The sequence below is a fragment of the Thermobia domestica genome, chromosome 2, assembly GCF_964235325.1.
Source record: "Thermobia domestica chromosome 2, izTheDome1.hap1.1, whole genome shotgun sequence".
In the NCBI taxonomy this organism is placed as follows: domain Eukaryota; kingdom Metazoa; phylum Arthropoda; class Insecta; order Zygentoma; family Lepismatidae; genus Thermobia; species Thermobia domestica.
In genome coordinates this window covers 320,133,337-320,155,964 of record NC_137455.1, presented here as the reverse complement: position 1 = coordinate 320,155,964, position 22,628 = coordinate 320,133,337, and the positions used below count along the sequence as shown (strand labels likewise).

The 22,628-nt window shown below is 32.9% G+C and overlaps 1 protein-coding gene across 1 annotated transcript in view; it reads left to right on the top strand.

The window, feature by feature from the left end:
• Positions 1-8,484: 8,484 nt before the first annotated feature.
• The window catches only part of LOC145678655 (uncharacterized), a 36,459-nt gene continuing 22,315 nt past the window's right edge, over positions 8,485-22,628 (top strand). The window contains exon 1 of the mRNA XM_081749031.1: positions 8,485-9,672. Within this exon, the coding sequence (XP_081605157.1) occupies positions 8,851-9,672 (822 nt within the window). The 5' untranslated portion in view covers positions 8,485-8,850. The remainder of the gene's footprint in view (positions 9,673-22,628) is intronic.

Below are 22,628 nucleotides of genomic sequence, written 5' to 3'. Positions count from 1 at the left end.
ATCACCTCTATTTGTAAATTGATATTGTTGATTTTGACTTTAACGTTTATTTAGATGTTGATTTAAATACTTCCATATTTTTGTTTTCACAATTTAACGGATCGATTATTGGAAAAGTGTGCGTAATTATATCTTTTAATCTGATTAACTACTTCTTTTGTTACTAATTTAATTCTTTTGTATGTGATGAAGTCTAAATATTTTTTTGATTTAGCAAATTTTTGAAAAGATTTCTCTCAAAGATTAATTCCTTTCTGTCCATTTTGAGTTTTCCAAATACCATATAAGTTTTTATAAAATCCTTGGTTGAAAGGCAAATCACTAGTATGGGACTTTACGTGTTCAGATACATTTGCCCATTCAAGTCTCCCTTTAGCTGTTATGAATGCTGGAGCTGTTGCTAGTCGTAGAGAAGTAGAAAAGCAAAGGAAATATAACAACCTCCTTGATAAATTTATTTTTGCTCCAATTGCCATCGAGACTAATGGTGCTTGAGGATCTGCAAGCCTTGATTTTATTAGAGAAGTAGGCAGACGCATTTCTATGGTTACTGGAGATATTCGTTCAACATCTTTCCTAATTCAACGCATATCTATTGCTATCCAACGTGGCAACGTGTCGTCGGTTCTTGGCACCTTACCACATGGAAAAAAAACTAGATGAGGTATTTCTTCTCTAATACAAAGGACAACACTGAACATTTATACAACTGGACGACATACTATACAAATAAGGTGTAATATCATTGGATGGCGTAGAAAAGCAGACAGTAACACTCGACTATCGAAATATATTTCCTGTTGACTTCATTATTTTTTCTTAATTGTTTCGTAAATTTATTTAATGCAATTGTTACAATTTTATTCAAATTATTATATTTTTCTGTTATTCTGTTAGCAATTATTGTTTCATTCCTCATTTATGCCTGTTGTTATGTTAGTTGAATGTCGAATAATTTTGAATTGTAATAAATTTGTTGGTAAAAAGTTTTTATGAATCTTTAGTGTATTTTTAATTTTTATCTCTACTAATATTGCCAACTTTAGGTATAATTTTGTTTGCTGCTACTATACTTGTTATTAGATTATTTACGCCATTTACCTTATTGGAAGAATCTAATTGCCTTTTTTTTCTTGTAATTTCTTGCTAAAAGAAGAGAAATAATTTTGAAAACTATCACACAGCCCACTTTCAACAATTCAATTATTATATCATATTTATTTAACAGCACACTTGTAAAAACTCAGATTGTTTGCTCCTAAACCAATTCACATTCTGAAAATAAGACGAAAAAGGTTTATTTCTCGTTTGAATTTTGCTTTCACTCTTTCATTACTTTTTTCTTCAACACGGTCACACGAAAGATAAGGTAGGTGGGTTTGTTGTTTGTACTTGCATGTAACAATTCCGTGTGGTATTTTTCTCACCTTGTTCTGTCTGATTTCCGCTTGTCCAAATTTACACTCTACCCCCGTTGTTTTGAGGGAAGGAGACGAGTTAGGGATGAGGCAATTTTAGGTTTTTGGACTGACAGTTGAAAGTTGAACGACCGTGACCTCTGGCTTGTCAGCTGGCGACACATGTGTTCTATTGTCTTCGCGCTCCAGGTCTCTACGACCTCCAACTCCCATAACGTAAATTTCCTCCCGTCTATTTATAAATACTTGAACTGCAGATATACATAATTTCCTACTCTCCTAGCATCATTTAAATAAAACTGCAGTTTCCTGCGTTTCTGCCTAGTTTGTCAGAGTAATCTGCTGCTCAATATAAATGTTTGAACCTTTCAGCTTGATCCTATTTCGTACTACATCCTCTTTTCTCTTGTCGCTTAAAAGTTACAATTATAAGACGTTTTCCCGTTTCGGTCTTTTTCACTAATCTAGGTCGAGACAAAGTTGATTTATTTCCACTTCCCGTCTGTTCCGTATAATCTCAGAAACTTTCCGTTCACTTTCTTCACATGTTCCATGAGCACTTTTACTGATTCCATAAAAAAAAAAAAAAAAAAGTTAAATTTTGTCTTCTGCTTCTATTTTCAAAGTCTTTTATTTTATTTCAAAAAACCTCGTCTAATCTTGTAACTCACCAATATCCTTTGACATTCTTTCAAACATACCCTCACTGTTTTCAAGTCTGTGCACTAGTCCAGCCGCAGTCATTTAATACTTTCACTTCTGACTATTTGAATTACGCAAAGCACGAGAGTATATCTTTAATCTCTGTTACATCATTTTTATGTGAGATAGGGGTATAGGGTTCTTTATTCCTGAAATCACTAGCATAACAAGAACCACAAATCCATACACGTAGTATGCTTTATTAGATTTTGAGTTACTACCCACACCTGGGTTATTACGCAATATTTTCTTCCCAGTATTTCTCAACAAGTCAATTCTAGTCCTCCACATACCTATTAATACTCCCACTCACACTTCACTGAACACCAGAGCGTTAAGCAAACATATCTTCTCTCAGCTACTAATGCTACTTTGATTAAATGGGTATCCTAAGAGAGGAGAACAGTAATATCCAAGAAGAGAACATCATAACAGGCTGGACATCACAGAAATAAGCAAAGAAAAGGAAAGGTACATCTAATAGACAACAATACCAAACACAACAAACTTGCAGAAAATACATAGAGAAAAAAAATTAAAAAATACAAACATTTAGACCAAAACATAAATGAAGAATGCAAGACCAGAAATACGGAAATAATACCAGTTGTAATATTGAATACCGGAGGGTTCCATAAGACGTTGAAAAATGCACTTGAAACAATTGGAATTGATGAACACACGTAGAATTGTAATAAACTTCCTGCAAACCTCAGAGTAAAAAGGAAAAACAAAGAGGAAAAGTAATATACTTGGTTTACTCGTATATTACTATATAGCCTGCTCGGATGAGGAGTGGAGAAAATTTATATTTCTATTAATAATAATATAGTAATAATATTAATACTAAATCAATTTACCATAATAGTCATAAAACTGGTTATTAAATAATTTGAATGACACCATTGCCAATAATTCTTTCCTACAATATTCAAGCCGACTATACCATGAGCATTTATCCATTTCCACTGAATTTCCTCAACTTTCAACCAAGTACTATTATCACGTGACCTGGTACCAACATGGTCCAAGTTCTTACGTAGTCAAAAACTCCTCATGCCACAATTATTTCTTTTTCTCTTTTCCTTTATCTACAATCTGATGAAGGCCTGGCGAAAGCGCTTTTCTCTTTGATTTCACATGTTAAGTGTTTTAAAAATCTTGTGGTGTACTTTTTATAATTCTCATTACAGGATTCTTTGTTCCCACCCTATATAGGTGTGGTAGAAATGAATGGACTCCGAAGAAGCAACATTAAAAAATAGAAGGAATCCAGTTCATGATTTTCTTGCTAAAATCCTCTCTTATCTGGCCAACTATAGTCTAGTTGAGGTTTTATCTCCTGTCATCGTTTTGTTATTATTTATTTATTTATTTTAGAAAATCACAAATTCTAACTAGTACGTAAAATTCGCAACCAACTAATTAAAAAGATTCACTTTTAACTTCATTGTTAGCAATACCGAGCGCATCTCTGCTTTTCTCCATTGCTATTTTAAGCCGAACGTTCGGAGTTTTCCACTTACCTCAAACGCATAAGCCATTTCCTCTCTTCACTTAGGTGTTGATGCCTACTACCTAGTGTCATCCTAGCCTTATTGGTGTAACTTCATTATTAGAGACAGAGACAAAGGTGTTTAGGCTCTAAAAGAATGGAAAATAGGCATCTATGATCTAATTGGCAGAAGGTTGACACTAAAATATAGCTTGAGATAATAGAGATAAACATTCAATAACATATAAAAACTGAAATAAACTCATATGAATCTTCTTTCAAATGGTGACTTTCACGTACCATAGGTCCCGGAAGAAGTACGGGAATATCTGAACGTGTTCATAGTACCTTTGCACAAGCTTGAATGACATGAGATAATCAGTACCGAAAATTAGCAAGGACCCACTGGAATCCCGGTGGTTCCCGGATTTGGTTTGGACTCTGTAAGGTTGTGGTCATACAGTGGAATTCGGTACCTTGATGTTTCTGTACAAGAGGGAAATTAGTTTTCCTCAACACGCGGGTACCAACACTGCTTATGACGGTTGACTCCTATTTGCTTGGGTAGTCCCCTCCACCAGTAACTGGGAGAGACTCTGGTTTCGACCTCTCGCGAAACGGGCGTATCTTATTCCCCTACGTCGTATGGCAGAAAGATTTCAGAGACTAGCCTAGCAGGTGCACCTTGTGCACAACAACCATTACACAATCGTGTAACTGCAGGCCAGGCGCATTACAGAGGTACAGATCTTCAAATAGGGCTACTCCTCGATAACCGTCTCGATGCGAAGAAAACACGTGAGGGTAGACCACATGATTGCTTTGTTCAAATGACCTAGAAAGAAAGGCCTACCTGATCGTACTTTCTAAAGAATCTCTTGTTTTAAAGAAAGAAGAATATTGTTCTTTACGCTTATATCTAATAAATAAATAAATAAACTATTTTCTACACATTATTACTTCTTAAAGCAGTCCATTGATTTCCAGTATTTATCACTACACACAGCAGTATAATGTTAAGCAGCTGTTTACGCATAGCAGTCCGAAGAAACAAATCGTTGGCCTATTTCCAACGAATTGAAGTTTTTTAAGCAATTCACAGTGATGTCCTACTTGTTGGTGTATTCCACGAAACTGTTATACTGTTCAAGTACAGAGCAGAACAAACGTAGTATCATGGAGTAAACTAACGTAATTGAAGATGGCAAGATTTTAACTTCGATACAAATAGACATAAATTAGTAAATTTTCGTGAACATAATGAGTGCGTGGACATATGTTGCAAAGATACCGTAAAAATGAAAGTAAACTGTCGGAACAACCAAAACATCTTGAAGTATACCGCGATCTACCTGATATGTACCGTCATCGACAATCACGCTTGTTGTTGCAGCTGAGGTTCAGTGGCGTACACGACGATAATATGATGTCCATCGTATCAGCTGAGTCTACACAGCAGCTAAGGTTGTCAGCGTAAGTCTCCACAGCAGTAACAGCTAGGGTAGACAATGGATCAGTTATCGGGAATATCAGTCAAGGGACATCTTTATTTAAATGTTAATATTTATGTATTTATTTGTTTATTGCCAATGGAGTTAATGTTAATATGGTAGTATGCTTCTGGTGGATTGGTGATAATACTTATTTAATACTGCTCTGTTCTAAATGTAAAAGATTACAAGTTGCTGTCGATTATATTTTGTGCTGGAGTTGCTTAGTGCCAATTGTGATTGAGACGAATAAAATAATTGTGAGTTTATATAAACTGTATTGCATGGTCGCAGCAGCAGAAGAAATGCGTCCAAAAAAAAAGCTAATTTACTTAAAAATATCAGTTTATCAACAAACGTTATGGCTTGAAAATAGATGATACTGCACAAAATATATTGACTCAATTGTCTAACAAAAACTGGCACTTACAGTGGTTCTTCTCTTTAGCCCTGGATGAGTCAACAGATTCAGATACTGCTTAAGTGTTACCTTTTATTCGAGATATATATAAAAATTATGAAATATATGAAGAACTTCTTGATATTCATAGCAATCCCTGCACGACCACTGGAGAAGATATTTTTAATGAAGTTGAAAATTCTGTTCAGAAAAACAATTTTGAACGGGAAAAATTAAAGTGTATCACTACTGATGGGGCAAAAGCATGTGTACAAGCAATCAAGGTGTCATTGCTCTAGTATCAAAAACCGTAAAACGTGACGATGGCTCAAAACCATTAATCGTACATTTCATCATTCATTAACAGTGTTTGTGTGGAACATACTTGAATATGTCAGAAATTTTAAAGCCAATTGTATCAGCTGTTAATTAGACTAGATCATATCCAGCGATTTATTTGTGAATTTTGTAGAAGGGGGGAAATATTTATGAAGGATTGCTACTAAAACATGAACTTGAATTATTGTACTTCAAAACAGATTGTGTAGCCTATGAAAGGGGGAAAATATCTTTCCAGGCTGGGAAGACTGAATTAAACTTAGAGACAGGGAAGTCAAAAGTTAGAAGGAGGGAAATTCCCAGACTTCCCTGGCTACAAATAAATCCCTGATCATATCCGCTCAATCATTGTCTGTTCATCGAGTTTATTGAAGAGATTGGAGAAAATGACATATCATATTACATTGCAGTAAGCTGGTTTAGCTGCGGAAAAGTTTTAACATGACTTTTCTTTTTAGTTCTGAATAATAACGAAAGTTTCTTGAACGAAAGAAACAATAGTCTTCTGGTTAGTTACACAACAATGAGTGGTTATCAAAGTTATCATCTTATACAGATTTAACTCAACATATATGAATGACCTTAATTTAAAATTTCAAGGAGACAACCAGCTTCTGCGTAATTTATACACTCACATTAAGTAATTTTGTGTTCTGTTTCAATGCCAATTAAAGTTAAAAAAAAAATGTTTCACGTATTTTAACACATGCCAAAACTTCAGTCAGCAAACTGAGACTCCATTTCCAGTAGATTTTGCAATTGAAGCTTTGAGTGCTTTAAAAATAAATTCGTTTTTCGTCTCGTTTTTAGATTCGGATGAAACTGCAAACGATATCAAGTTCTTTTTCTTAAAAAAAAAAAAATCTTTTTAACGCCAACATAGAAGCTCTTGACCTAGAACTTCAAATGAAAATGATTAATTTGCAGTGTAGTGGCATTTTTCAAGACATATATTTAAATTTATAATTGCTGGAACTTTATAACATTCTTCCACTCACACAGTTTGATCAGATGTATAAATTTGCTCATCGTACTCTTTCCACTTTCAGAACTACTTATCTGTATCAAAAACATTCTCTAAAATGAAATATTTTAGATAGATAGATAGATAGATAGATAGATAGATAGATAGATAGATAGATAGATAGATAGATAGATAGATAGATAGATAGATAGATCCAAGTTAATGGACGAGCATTTAAAGTCGCTGCTGACAAATTTCCACTAGTAAACTTGATCCACAACTTCAAACAATTGTCAGTGGAAAGTACAGCTATATAAATCCTATTAATCATATTGTAATATTTAATTTCATTACGTTAATTACCTATATATGTCACTTGTTGTAAGTTTTTAGGATAAATCTCGTATCTTTAATTACAGTTAAAATGTTCAATATTATTATGTATGTCAGCTATTGTGTTTCTTAATTGGTCGTACAAAAACATCTGTTTATTATTTTGTGTGACTTACTTAGTAAATTTTACAATTTAATCAAAATAAACTGTGGCGGGCTGTAGTTCGAAGACCCCTAGTTTAAATATTTCAACTTATAACAAGCAATTCGGATTTAGGTTTGTACAATTTTGTTACAGTATATACTCTAACTATTGTTACAGTATATACTCTGCAATACAGGGTACAAAATTTATGAATAGGGTACCAATAGACATCCAAAAGTTACCGCTCACTCATTTTAAAAGCAAACTGTATGATTGGTTAATTACTGTACCATATTATAATATTAAGGAATTTGAAGAAGATAAGAGTATATTGAAATAAGGATTTAAAAAATAGTTGTAAAACTGCATTTGACGTTGTCTATTGTCTGTATACAGACTTAACGACAATAAAAATATTCTATTCTATTCTATTCTATTCTATTCTATTGAAAGTAGTTTATATTTTAAACAATTTTTGACATTCCTACAATCTCAGTAATATAGTCGATCTGCCTCTAATACCACGACTCGAAATATTTCTAACTAAAAAGGATTGGACAAGAAGTAGAAAACTATATACTAGCATTTCCAAAAATGGTTCTCGGATAAGTACCAGAGTTTTAAACTCACAATTAATTAAATTTTATATTTTAAAACAGTTTTTACTTTAAACAATTTATATTTTCTTGTGAATTTTATACACATAGTTCAACTAAAACATATTAGGCACGATATCAATATTTATTTACAATAATTCAATAATTTAAATATTTCAACTTAAAACGGGTAATTTGGACTCGTGTTATTATGGTTGCAGTATGTGCTGTAACTATTGAAACTACTTCATATTTTAAAACAACTTCTGATATTATAGCACACTCAGTGATATAGTCAATCAGTCTGTAATATCATGACTTTAAACATTTTTAATCCGATATGGGATGGAGAAGAAGAAGACCGATATTCATCATCATCCACAAACCTTTATCAAGGATGTTATAAAATAGCATCCTATTTTATAACATCATCCTTGGTAAAAGTTTACATTAAAATTACTATATTACAAAACATTTATTTATAAAAAAACTCAGTAATACAGGCGACTGGGACCTAGATCTGTACCTGAAAATATGAAACCTCAATTGAGGGTAAGAAGAAAAACGACACTCTAAAATATCTACAACTTTATTGAACAATCTTTCTATGCAACATAGTTGTGCAAGTTAGACCATCAATACGAGCTTTTTGTTTCTTTTAATAGTTGTAACGATAGTTATAATACTTCTACATATTCATATAATTAATGTAGTAATCGAAAAATAATTTGAGTACAAAAGCAAAGGTTCTATCAAGAAAGAAAAAGATATTGGTGCAGAAAATATAACATGAAATATACTCTTATTACATGAAAATCAGCTTTTAACTTGTCAGTTCTAGAAGAAAAAGTAAAATATCTTGGGGTCTTGAAGTAATAAGTAGTAAAGTAGAAAATAAAAATGTCGATAATAATTCACCAAATAAATCTCAGCAACTAATAAAAGATAAAGAACAAAAAAAAAAAAAAATGGTTGATGATAATACTCTAAATAAATCTCAACAAGTAATATTTGATAGAATGCGAGGAATCGAGCAATCAATTAGTCCTTTTATTGAATCTACTGAAACAGTAAGTGGTGAAGAACATGAAAACGAATCCTCCGATAATTCTCAAAACGCAACTCAGGAACTAACGAGTTGTATAGAACGAGAAGAAAATCTTGACGACTCTCTAAATGTAAACAAAAATGACTTGATGATCTCGGACTCAAATGTAACCTCATTGAAATGCGAGGAAGAAAACAACGGTTCGGACGCTGCTTCTAGTACTCATCGCGTTGATAACGGACAACTGTATTCTTTAAAGGGAACTAAAGGAATGCCACTATTTGCATATATTGATGCTCACTCTCATCGCTCATTTGTTAATAAAAGAGGTAGTTTACCGTCTGTTTTACCTTCTCAACAGAATTTTGTAAGATCTATAAATAGTTTCTTGAATAAATTTTCAAAATCTACTAGTAATATCAATAAATCTACTAGTACAGATGAAAGATCGTATGATTCTTACTCAGCATCAGAAGAAGTTTTCAAACATTCTTCTCAAGAAGGGAAAACATCACAGTCAAGAGAAAGTTTAAAATTCAATATTAATTTACAAACTGCACTTTTATCAGACGATTCATTTCCGGATGCTTCAATATCACAAAAGAAAGTATGTACTGTTATAATCTCTGAAAGGGATGAACCTACCGAGTTTCTTAAAAAAATTGGCTACACGGAGAAAGAGGCTATCGAATTGATGAGTGATGAAACTATGAAACGCAGAATGAAAACAACATTGGTTGCGGTATGGATTAAATTTACAAGTAAATAAATATAGATTAAATTTAAATTTAAATGTATCTGAGGAAGCATAGTGACTAAGTGAAGGAGTTTTCCTGTTTTATATAAAAAGTCCTTTTTTTTTCAGAGATCAATCGTTTCTTTCTATATTCTTTTTACACCAATTTCTCTTCCATAAACAATCTCTTGCATTATATCAGCTGCCTTCTTTAGCCTACGAGGCATAAGCATAGAACTTAAAAGAACGATTTAATTTCACTTTTAGATGTTTCAGGCTCTTCTTTCTAAAATAATGTCAATCTTACATTCATAGCGTTAAATGTTTCAGGCTCTTCTTTCTAAAATAATGTCAATCTTACATTAATAACGTTAAATGTTTCAGGCTTTTCTTTCTAAAATAATGTCAATCTTACATTAATAGCGTTAAATGTTTCAGGCTCTTCTTTCTAAAATAATGTCAATCTTACATTAATAACGTTAAATGTTTCAGGCTCTTCTTTCTAAAATAATGTCAATCTTACATTAATAACGTTAAATGTTTCAGGCTTTTCTTTCTAAAATAATGTCAATCTTACATTAATAGCGTTAAATGTTTCAGGCTCTTCTTTCTAAAATAATGTCAATCTTACATTAATAACGTTAAATGTTTCAGGCTCTTCTTTCTAAAATAATGTCAATCTTACATTAATAACGTTAAATGTTTCAGGCTCTTCTTTCTAAAATAATATCAATCTTACATTAATAACGTTAAATGTTTCAGGCTCTTCTTTCTAAAATAATGTCAATCTTACATTAATAACGTTAAATAATATTCTAGGCTGGTTTTTGATAGATTGATGAGAGAGATACGGTGGCTTAATGGGTAGAGCGCTTACCTCTGGTACGTGGAGTTCCTGGTACGATACCCGGTCAAGTAAGCTCGTGGTGGATAACATCGTGTCCGTCGATTTTCTCGGGGGTACTTCCGTCCCCACTTTCTCGTTCCACCAATTCTTCCATCATCATTCACTTGCTTTAATGATTCGTTTCCTTTTACCTAAAGAGCATAAACGTGGGACGTTAAACTACTTTTTTTTTAGATTGATCATGATTCTTTAGTATTTCAATTTTTACATAGGATAAGACAAGGGAAAAAAGTTATTTTCACCAAAGTTAGAAACGGAGACAAACAATTATTATTATTATTATTATTATTATTATTATTATTATTATTATTATTATTATTATTATTTCACATTTCTTTAGAGAGTTTGTTCAAAGTAGAGACCATTAATCTTGATACAGAATTTACATCTTTCAATCTCCAGATCACAAATGACAGAACGTAACTTCCCATTTGTATCGAATCTCTCAAGCGACAGTTCGATCAACTGTTGCAACTGATGCATATTTGGTTGTTTTTGAGCAAAGAAATCATCTTTCACGATATGCTGTACCAAAAACTTAACATGGAGTTAGGTCGCATGATCTGAGTAACCATTCTATTGTTCAGCAATGACCAATCTGTTTATAGAATGCTGGTTTAAGAAGTTCTTCACCTGAACACAAAAATAAGGTGTTCCATCATGTTGCCTTATGAATTGGGTTTTGGCATTTATTTATTTATTTTTATTTTTAATATATATATATAAGTTCCGGAGTAACCATCTCTTATATCCTCTCAAGATATGGATAGTTGGTACCGTTTCTTCTTAAAATAATGCTCCTGAGACATCTTCACGCCAAATGGTCACCTCTCATTGTCACACCAGGAATGCGTAGTTCCCCGTAATAATTTCATATAAATTTTGCTACTCAGCAAACGTAATTCTGCTGGTTTACTCGGTCATTCAGCTTAAATGAGACTTTATCAATCTTTACAATTGATTTACAAAAGCTAATATCACCTTCATGATGGACTAGAAACCATTTGCAGAACGTCAAACGATGAAACGCAATATTTTTCTTTTGTAATTGCTATACGGCTATAACTTTTACTTGCTATACTGCTATTACTTTTACCATTAAAATAACTACTTCCAAACTAAGGTACTCTTTATTTAAGGACACGGGTACATGCACACAAACTTCAAAAGTACTTTACTAATTTTTATCCCCATGCTACTAATTAATATTCTTCACATTACTTCTAACAAGCCCACTTGCATACTCCAACTTCATTCTTGGACACACGAACTCTTTGACTCATGCCAAAGCCAGCCATCCTCATGCTCATCACAGACTATTCACCTGCTATACTTATATTACTTTTACTATTGAAAATAACTACTTCCAAACTAAGGTAATCTTTATTTACGGACAAGGGTACATGCACACAAACTTCAAAAGTACTTTACTAATTTTTATCCCCATGCTACTAAATAATATTCTTCACAGTACTTCTAACAAGCCCACTTGCATACTCCAACTTCATTCTTGCTCCCACGAACTCTTTGACTCATGCCAAAGCCGGCCATCCTCATGCTCATCACAGACTATTGACAGTAGTGTCACACTCTTCACAGACTATTTGCTATACCACATTCTCCACAGATTACTCACTATTTAACTCTTCCACATTCTTCACAGATTATTCACTATTACAGTAATCTGTATAGAAGTTTCAGTCGATATGATCTCAGTTCCTGATCTCGTAACAGCTTTCTTTACGTAATCTTTAGTTCGATGTTTCACGACACAATTCTCAGTAACGAAATGAGACTTTTCTCACGTTCGAACAGTTAGTAGTCGTCCTCTTAGCAGCAGAACCATAACAGTACCAGTTTCCTCAAATCGACTTTTCGAATTTCTCATCATTCGATGTAACAATGGATGGACATTACGACTTTTTTTCTCAAAACCTTGTTTCACTAACACTGAGTTCTTATTATGCTTCAACCAAGATTATAACAGGAAACATTGCTCTCTCCATTTGTTTATAACACACAACACAATGATCTATATACTAAACTGTACTGTACTGTGTTGTACAACATATGATATACTACATACTAGAGATGTAAGGACTCGGTATTTTATTTATAGGGAATTATTATTATTATTATTATTATTATTATTATTATTATTATTATTATTATTATTATTATTATTATTATTATTATTATTATTATTATTATTATTATTATTATTATTATTATTTATTTCAAGTTTACTGAAGAAATAACAGTAGTTCTACTCTCTTTTCTCATTATAACACAAAAAATATTTAATTACTCTATTTTGAAGAAAAAACGCAAAAATTCAAGAATCAGAGAAAATCGGTCACTCGATAGGAAATTAAAAAGGCGAATCAGTAAACGCAGTAGGTTTCTAGTTCCAATGAATTGTTTGAGAACTATTAAAACAATATTCAACAACAAGAATATTTTAGTAAGAAAGATAAGTGTTAGCAAAACGGTTATGAAAATATAGTAATTTCTAGGAACAACATTATTGCTTATGATTTATGCACAAACTAAAACTTCAGTTGATAGCATTTTAAGGGCTATGTTTAGATGTGGGGGCCAAAAGTAATTAAAAAAGAAGGTTTACATGAGAAATAAGTTGATGTTATATAAGGGTAATTGATTCGTGTATAATTTGAGAGGTCAATTGAATAAAAATACATTGCATGGAAGTGAGATATACACAATTTTTAAAGGCAGTGTCCGATTTATACAAACCGTGAAGGTAAATGGAAATTCTGGTTAAATCTAACCTAACCTAACCTAACCCGAGGACAACCTAAAGTCAGCGTAATTTTAACTTTTTCTTTAAAAAAAAAAAAAAAAAAAAAAAGGATGACCCCCGAAACTAAATATATGCCCATTTTTAAAAGCTAAAAACACATTTTATGTAGAAAATTATGCGGGACAAGTATATGAAGATCATTAAAATTTGAAGGAGAGGCGGTTAAAAATGTAATGCTAAAGTGAAGTGTTTTAAACATATTGACACGATATAGCTGTAAGAAGAAAGTAGTTCTGTGAATAATGAAGTTTCACTACCCTCAAACTGACATCAAACCCAAAACTGCAGTCAATAGCTTTAATTATATACAATGAAGTACAAATATTCTATTAGAACCTAATATAAGTTAGAAAATCTGAAGCTCCAAATAGTGTTTCCTAACGGAGAACGAAATTTACGCAAAATTTTATATCAAAATTAATTTATGTATCTGATTCTTGGTTAATGATGCCTTTCCTTGTCTGCAAGTTTGACTTTAGGTAACCCGTAAAATACATATAACAAGATATATATATATATAATTTTCAGAAACTTGATAAATTCTTGGGTAATCAACCTGATACTAATGTTATGTTAGGCTGCATAGCACACTTGATGGCAAAGACAGCCCCAGGTTGAAATTAGGACTCACAAGTAGTGAATGTTGTGAAGGTACTTTTTTTTTTAATTGTAGAACCCACTGAAGTAAAACTAAGTTGGTACTTAAATAAGAAGGTCACAAAAAACTAAAAGAAAAAGACCAAACATTTCCGGGAAATACTCAGCTTTTATGAAAAAAATCTCTTGCTGGCTTTTCTGCATCTTTCATAAATACACAATAAACAATCTATCATCACAAAACAAAACATGAACAATCGCCAGGTTTCCAATCCAATACCAGGAGCATAGACATTAAATTATGTGGGAACCATCATTCAAATTACAGATTTCTGTAATTCCTGAATATATTTATATTTTTCCGAGCTTTCGACTCTCCCTGTAGTCTTAGTCAGGAAAGTTAAAAACAGGAAGAAAAAGAACAAAAACATCAAGGAATAAAAAGGAACGGACTTACCAAGGGAAGAGTTGTGCTGGAAAATATGTTGTCAAGTACGCTGGTAGTCTTCAAATGGTGATGATGCAACCTGCAATATGACTTGAGTCTATTTGTGAACTCTTTTGTTCTTTGCTGGAAGGTTGACAACTCGTAATATTATTTTTGTTCTTATACCAATGCTGTGAGAATTTTGAAATTATCGCGTCCCATTCATCACTTACCCATCCCTTATCCAAATTTAATTTCGTTTTTTTTTTATATATATATATTTATTTATTTAATGAATAGATAAATTTTCAGAAACAAATATCTCTACTTCATTTCTAGCACTCAATAAAATTTTTGAATCTTCTACTTTTTGTTGTGTTTCTTTTACATGTCTTGATAAACCTGACACCAAATTTTCCGCTTTTAAATCTGTAGCATGTTCTTTGACTCGGACTTTCAGATTTCTTTACCTCATGTAACTCTCAGGCAACTGCATTTTATTTCCTAAATACCCGATTTTTCGTTGGAATCCGTCTAATAACTCTTAAATTGGGTGATATTCTTTTCTAAAGTTTTGGGGGGTTTTAAAGCTGTTCTAAAATCGTATTATGTGTAAATCTTATTCAATTCAATTATCAATCTAGGAAAAATAGGCAATCCCACCCATTTTTGTCTTTCCTCCCGATTTCAGTTTTATTGAAATGTATTGTTCCTATATTGACAACTGCATTGAAAAAGATTTATACACAATACGGTTTTCGAACAGCTTTAAAACCCCCAAAACTTTAGGAAAGAATATTACTGAATTTAAGAGTTATTACACGGATTCAACCGAAAAATCGTGTACTTACGAAATAAAATGCAGTTACCATGAGAGATGCATAGGCAAAACGAAAAGAAATCTAAAAGCCCAGTCAAGGAACATATTACAGATTTAAAAGCAGAAAACCCGGTATCAGGTCTATTAGTGGCGTAGGGAAGGGGTGGGCCCAGGGGGACCGGGTCCCCCAAAGGATTTCGACAATGTACTTTGGTACTTTGATGTTCGTAATTTTTTCTCAGAAGAAATAGCAATTGCCTTTCATGTACTCTATTTGAAAACAAAATATGTCACTAAACAGTACCTAGACAAGTTATGTTCGCCAACGTCGACTTTATTCTTTAAAAATGTTTGCATTTTGAGAAGTATGGAAATTGAGTTCTCCAGGAATCCCTGTTGTTCAAAGGGAAGGAAGGAAAGAGAGTGAGGGCCTAATGCATACGGTGACCTTGAAGTTATTGTTCTACTGTTTGACGTAGAAATGACCACAGTTTTCACGTGTCTTCTTTGACCCAAAGCCTTTCCAGACTCATCCAGGCAATACTGAAAAGAATCAGTTCCTTTCTGATCATAAAAGGAAATTCCAAAAAAAAAGTTACTTTACTTTAGTTGAAGGGTTAAGAGGGAGTGGACATGTTTGAACACAAGAAACCAATGGCCTCGATAAAAATAACAAAACACGTGACCTGTCATCGTCTATTTTGAATCATTCACCGCCGTTCGCAATAGGATTAACTACAACAAACCTCGGTTTAATACCATTCACTTCTAACCGCAATTAACATTAAAGAAAGCGGTGATCAATGAATTTCAGTAAATGCTCAGCAGCTAATTTAGTTTTCTTAACTTACAAGAAGAAAAAATGTGTGACTTGTCACAGCTTGATGTTTGATCAATTAGAGCAGTTCAGAAGATTTGCTTGAGAGACACCTGTTTAGAGTGTCGAAATAAGAAGTTACTTTGCAATTTGAACCGTTTATTGAATACTTATTGAAAACGTTTTGCAATATTGGTTAAAGTGGAAAAAAGACAACTGTGTTAATTTCGGTGAGGAAAATATGCAATCAAAGAACCCCCTCCCCCAAAGAAAGCAACGGAGAAAAATCTAAACAAGATATTAATTCAGAGAATGAGTTGAAAAACGCTGTAGGAAAGTTGCTAGACGACAGTAGTGGTGGTAATTTTTGCGAAGAAAATGTCCAGAAACAGCAATCGAAGAACAACAACGAAATATCTAAAGAAGCCGGCACTTCAGAGAAAGAAGTATTACAAGCAAACCCACACGTCCTGCGCAAGCGCAGAACACTATTATTGTCTGAATGATTGAATATGATACAAAATTTAAAATATTTATGGCTAACAAAGTAGTTTTAATTAAGAATTTTTCTATAATTGCTCGAATTTAAGATGTCCTTGAATCTAAGAAGCACCCCGATTTCACTGGATTAAACTAAGGAAAAATAGTAATATGTTCCGTTTTTACTATTACTAAAGCGGTCTTTGTTACTGGTCATTTTCGTTGATTTTTTATATATCCCTCTCCCCTCCCCATATTGCGGGGAACGGCATCGGAAATATCATTGTTCATCTCAGCGACCCCAAAAACAGAAGTGTCACTGTTCATCTCAGCGACCCCAAAAACTATAGATTCGACACTAATATCGGTCATTTTCGATCATTTTCAAATGTCTCTCTCCCTCCCTTAAGTTACACGTCGAAGTGATATGTTGAAAATTTGATCGAGATCGGTCGGGTGGTTGAAAATTTGATCATCTCCTTTCACTCCCCTACGTTGAATCGTCAAAGTTAAATGATAAAAATTATCTCAGGCCCGAACTTTTATTTTATTTTATTTTATTTTATTTATTTTTTTTATTTTATTTTATATTATTTTATTTTATTTTATTTTATTTTATTTTATTTTATTTTATTTTATTTTTTTTTTTTTTTTTGCATATATGTCCCACGTCTCCTCATCTACGTTGTGCCGTCAAAGTAAAATGATGAAAAATCCCAGGTCCGAACCTTACCTATGTTGAAAGTTTGATCGAAATTGGTCGGGTAGTTCAAGAGTTATTTTTATTCATTTTCATATATTTACCCTTCATAAAAAAAAAGAAGAAAAAAAGAAATTAAATTAAATTTGGACAAGGGATAGTTAAGCGATGAATGGGATGTGATGATTACAAAATTTTCACAGCATTGTGATAACAACAAAAATAATATCATGAGCTGTTAACCTTCCAACAAATAACAAAAGATTACACAAATATATCCACTATATTACAAGTTGCATTATCACCATTTGAAGGTCCTCGGCGTATTTGATAATGTGTTTTCCAGCACAGTTCTTTCCTTGGTAAGTTCGTTCCATTTTATTTCTTGATTTTTTGTTCTTCTTCCTGTTTTTAACCTCCGTGACCAAGATACCAGATGAGAGTCGAAAGTTTGGAAACATAAAGCATATTCAGGAATTACAGAAATCTGTTAGTAGAATGATAGTTATAATTCCTGAGCATGGTGTTACATTGTATGAGGGAAGAGTTTGTATATCACTATTTAAATCTGAAATTATGAACGAATGAGTGAAGCAGCTCAATACTCATCCTTTTATAGATTATTCCAAACAAGAAATCTTTAATTTCAGGATATGGTTGCAACCTCTACACTGTTCCATCTCCTTTCAACACCATTTAAACACCAGAAAACTAGAGCTGGACCTCGTTTGATAGGGGGAAAACGTAATAAAAGATTGTCTATTGCCCTCTTTTCTGCAGAAGTTATTTATGTCTTCATTTTCTAGTTGTTTTCTTCATTTGTTCTTAATATGGTTTAGAAAGTGACAATGTTCAACCGCCACTGTCCTAACAAGAACTGGGCTGCGTTTTCACCACTAGTGTAACACAAGGGTTTTAAACTTTGAAAAACCTATCCCTGCTTTCTCATAGGTTCCAAAATATTTTCAACAGACGTGAAAAGTTAGGAACCAACATACGTGAAAAGTTAGAAACCAACAGACCTGGAAAGTTAGGAAATTTTTGTTTGAAAAAACGATGAGGATAAATTAATGAAGTTTTTATACTTCATAAAGTTGACTAAATTCGTAACTAATTTAATTTATCAAGCCTTTACAGAAATTCGCTTGAAGAATTAATAATTTCAGTTCAATCTTAAACGATAAATTGCCACTTCCTTCTGCATGAAGTACATGACTGAAGATTTACGTTCTTAAATAATGTTTAGAATTGTTTCATAATTATGTTCATATGATTGTATGACAATTACTAGGTCTAAAGTGTTACTCAAGTATACGTATAGCAAAAATGAATGAGAACCAATATATTTATATTCTTTAATTGATTGAATTTATTTCCTTAACCCATTGCAATCATATTTAAATGTTCTGCTATTTGCATAGAAATAAGATTTAACACTAAAATGTAAACATTTTCAAAACATGCATGTCTCCAAGTTCAGTGCTGCAACGAACAAAACAAGCGATTGTCAATTTGCAGCACTATCTGCTCATGCAATAATCGACACATAAAACACTGGAGATTTAACGTGACAGAAAAGATATTTGCAATAGTGTCTGTCAAAGCAATGAACGTATAAAAAACGATTTAATTAACTTTCCAGATATGAAAAGCAGCACATTAAAGGATTAGGTGTCCTAGGAGTCTTCACTGCATGAAAATACAAAGTAAAAAATTTATTTTATATCCCAATTTGTTTTGATTTTTTTTACTTTTATCTGTACTTCCGTTATATACAAAATGAGAAATCAGGTTTTTGTATCTATCTCTTTATTGTCTCCTCGAATATTGACGTTGCAATGTCTCTATATTTGCACCAGCACAATTGTATTTTAGATTTCACATTTGTGATATAAAAATAACCAATACAAAATATCGTTTAATTTCACCTGATGTGTTGGACCATTTGTCACTGTCCTCACTGTCTATGCGCATAGTCGTTAGTCTTCTCCGAAATCTTAGAGAACAATGGCTCTATATACTCAAGAAATACAGCATATTTGGTAGGTGACTGAGACACATTTAATAATTAGATCTTCGCAAACACCCTTGTATTCACTAAAAGGTTTATTGCGGGATCGTTTTCCTTTTGGCTCCATTTCTAGTCATTCTGTTTATTTTTGTCGCAAGTCTCACATGTTTAGACGCATCGGGCGTGTCATCCTCACATCACTTTTTCCATTAATCTGATCACTTAACTCTTCCTTATTGTTTTCAACACGTGTGACGGTTACACTGTCATTATCAGAAGAATCATTGCCTTGAAAATCACTAAACTATTTTCTAACACTTTCTATGAATACTGCTAGAGATATTTCTTCATTCTACACACTTTTTTGATGCCATGTTGAATAGTAGATATCACACACAAAATACAGTCATTTCTTTATAATAAAACACATGACACCTAAGAGCCAAATCCCCGACCCACGTCTCCTCTATAAAAGAAACTGAACGAAAGAGACATTTTTGCGCAGAAAAATATAGCACTTTCGTTTATGTTGACCGGCTACACTTCGAGAGTTATTGTCGTCCGGCATACGACTTAAAAGTTTAAATACTTTGAAGCGATCACAGCTTGTCATATGGTTCCAATGGGTTAGGAACAACTTCCAAAGTTAAGAGTGTAAATATATAAGTTGGTTTTATAGTCTCGCCTAATTTGAAAGCGTCACTAATTTGTACTCATCTCTCTTAGAAAACTCATTTCTTGATCTACAAGATCTTCATATTTAACATGCATCGATTTCTAGTTGCGAAGGAAGGGAGTGTCAAAATAAAAATTAAAATACTTTTTAAGCATGATTTAAACGAGAATATTAGAAAGTTATTCAACACGTACAGATCGTGAATATGCAAGGAATTTTATAAAGTCTGCGAGAATACTTGAACGTCGATGAAGTAGTTAGAGGTCTGGCGTTGATACAGTTGAATGTCAATGTCAAAATCTGAAGTTTTCCAACTTGTTTCAAGATGATACGACTCTTCATTTGGAATTCATAATGGTTTCAAAATTAGTGAGATTTGGAGAATATCTTCTGATATAAATGCATATCAACTGTGAATAATACATGTTAACTTGTATGCTTAAACGTTTTCTTTTAGAATACACAGACAAGGATGTTAAATACCTAGTTAATACATTATTACGAACGATTTTTATAGTTGTGCCATTATGTATTTTCTGAAGTTTTGCGAAAAGTATAATAATGCTTTAGTAACAATGAATAGCAAATATCAAAACTAATTAAATTTTGCACAATAACTTAATGTGCGTTCAGTCATATTCAAAAGTACGTTTCCCTCAAACCCAATTTTATTTGGGAGAAATTTATTATTTCAATTGAACTAAGAAGAAATTAAAATATCAGAAAGAGTATTCATTCTGTTTAGTAAAATTTCATTTCTAACAACTTTTACATGGACTTATCATTTCTAGCAGAATATTTTGTAAATTAAACGAAGAATAAGTTAATTTGTACTGTTTCAATTTATTCAAAAGATAAATAGTTTTGCTGTGTAAGAATTCTAGTGTGTTATTTCAGCTCAAGGACTTTTCAACACTTTATCGTCATCAGTTATACCATGATAAACCATAACTTTATTTTTAATAAAAATCGTAAGTATTTTATAGGTTAGATTTCGCCGAAGGTCAAAATTGAGAATCAAACTTAATTGCATGGGAGCGCAATCGTATAGTAAACAATGTTTAAAGAAAATACATATTTTACAAACTACCTGCATGTGGTGCAAACTAAACTAATTACTACTATTACAGTTCCGAAAGGCTATGGCTAGCCACATGATTTTTTAATCAAATTAAGTCTGATCTGTAAATTAATTCCCATAGCCGTTATTTATAATAGTTAAACTAAACTCTCTGAAAATACCTAGAAACAATTCATGAACATAATGAAATGGCGTATATTCTGTTGAGTGATGGCTGTTGAGTGAGTCAGAGCTACTAGTTCACAACTGTATTATTTGTAACTTGAACAGCTTCGCTACCTTTAAAAACAAGTAGCTCTCTAATCGCCTTACAACCCTAGGTTAACACGGAAGTTTCTGGGATCGACACACACACACGCACACACACACACACACACACACACATATATATATATATATATATATATATAGGTTATCAAAATAATAGAAACGCTTGAAAAAGTGCAACTTAAAGTTAATATGACATTGGATCACCTTTCGCCATCAAAATAGCTGCTATGGTGTGAAATAGAGTCATAAAGGTCATGAATGGCTGCAAGTGGAATATTACACTATTCTGCGTGTAGTGCACAGTTCACTTCCAACGAAAGGATGGAGGCGGAATTCTGCGCCGGATTCGTGTCTCCAAAACAGACCACAGACGTTGAATTATGTTCAGGTCCTGGGGTTGGGCTGACCAGATGGGGTATTTAATTTCATTCCGGTGATCCTCAAATCACACCGAAATAGCTCCATCTGTGTGAATGGGCACATTATCAACCTGGAATATCTTATTATTGTCCATAAACATCTGGACCATAGAATACACATGCTCTCCTGAAATGGTGACATAATGACGAGCAGTGACGCGACCGTTAAGCGTTAGTGTAGGGCACACTGAGAACCAGGTTAATGGAGTCTACAGTATCGCAAAGTTCCGCCAGGTTTTACTGTTAGGCAAGCCCGTATTTATATATTGTGCGCCCCTGTGCTCTAAATAATTTGTCCCTCTCCCTCATCGCACAAACTTGTGTCTCAAACAAGGAAACAAGCCGTGATTTTGCAAACATACCAGCTCTTGTTGAGTAGCAGTTTAAGTATTACAAGTTACAAAAGTTACAACGTAATTTTAAATGGCCTAAATGATAAGAAAAACGATAGTTTACATTATCGTCAGTAATGGTTTAATAGCATCTATATTAATAATATAATAAGCTGTCTGTCTGTAGCGCTTTTTAACACGAGAACCATAATAGATAGAAACATGAAATTTTAATATGTTTTAAAGCTCTCAGAGAAATGATCCAAATGACCTGTTCCAGGTCCCTAAGTCACACCTGAGCTGAGATATGGAAGTGCAAAGCTCCCGTAAGAATAACATGGAGCAATTATAAAAATAATCGGAAACGACCAATATTAGAGTTGAATTCGTAGTTTTTGGAGTGGCTGAGTTTAACGGTATTAGTTTTCATTATGTTGAAGTTCATCCTCACCCCTTGGGGTTGGGAGTGGGAGAGGACGAATTTTAAAAATAATCAGATAAGCTAGCTACTTAGTAACTATTGTAATTAGAGCGAATTAAACACATTAACATATTTTCTCGCGCTTGGTGGGACTCTGTGGGTTGCTAGTTTTAAATATTA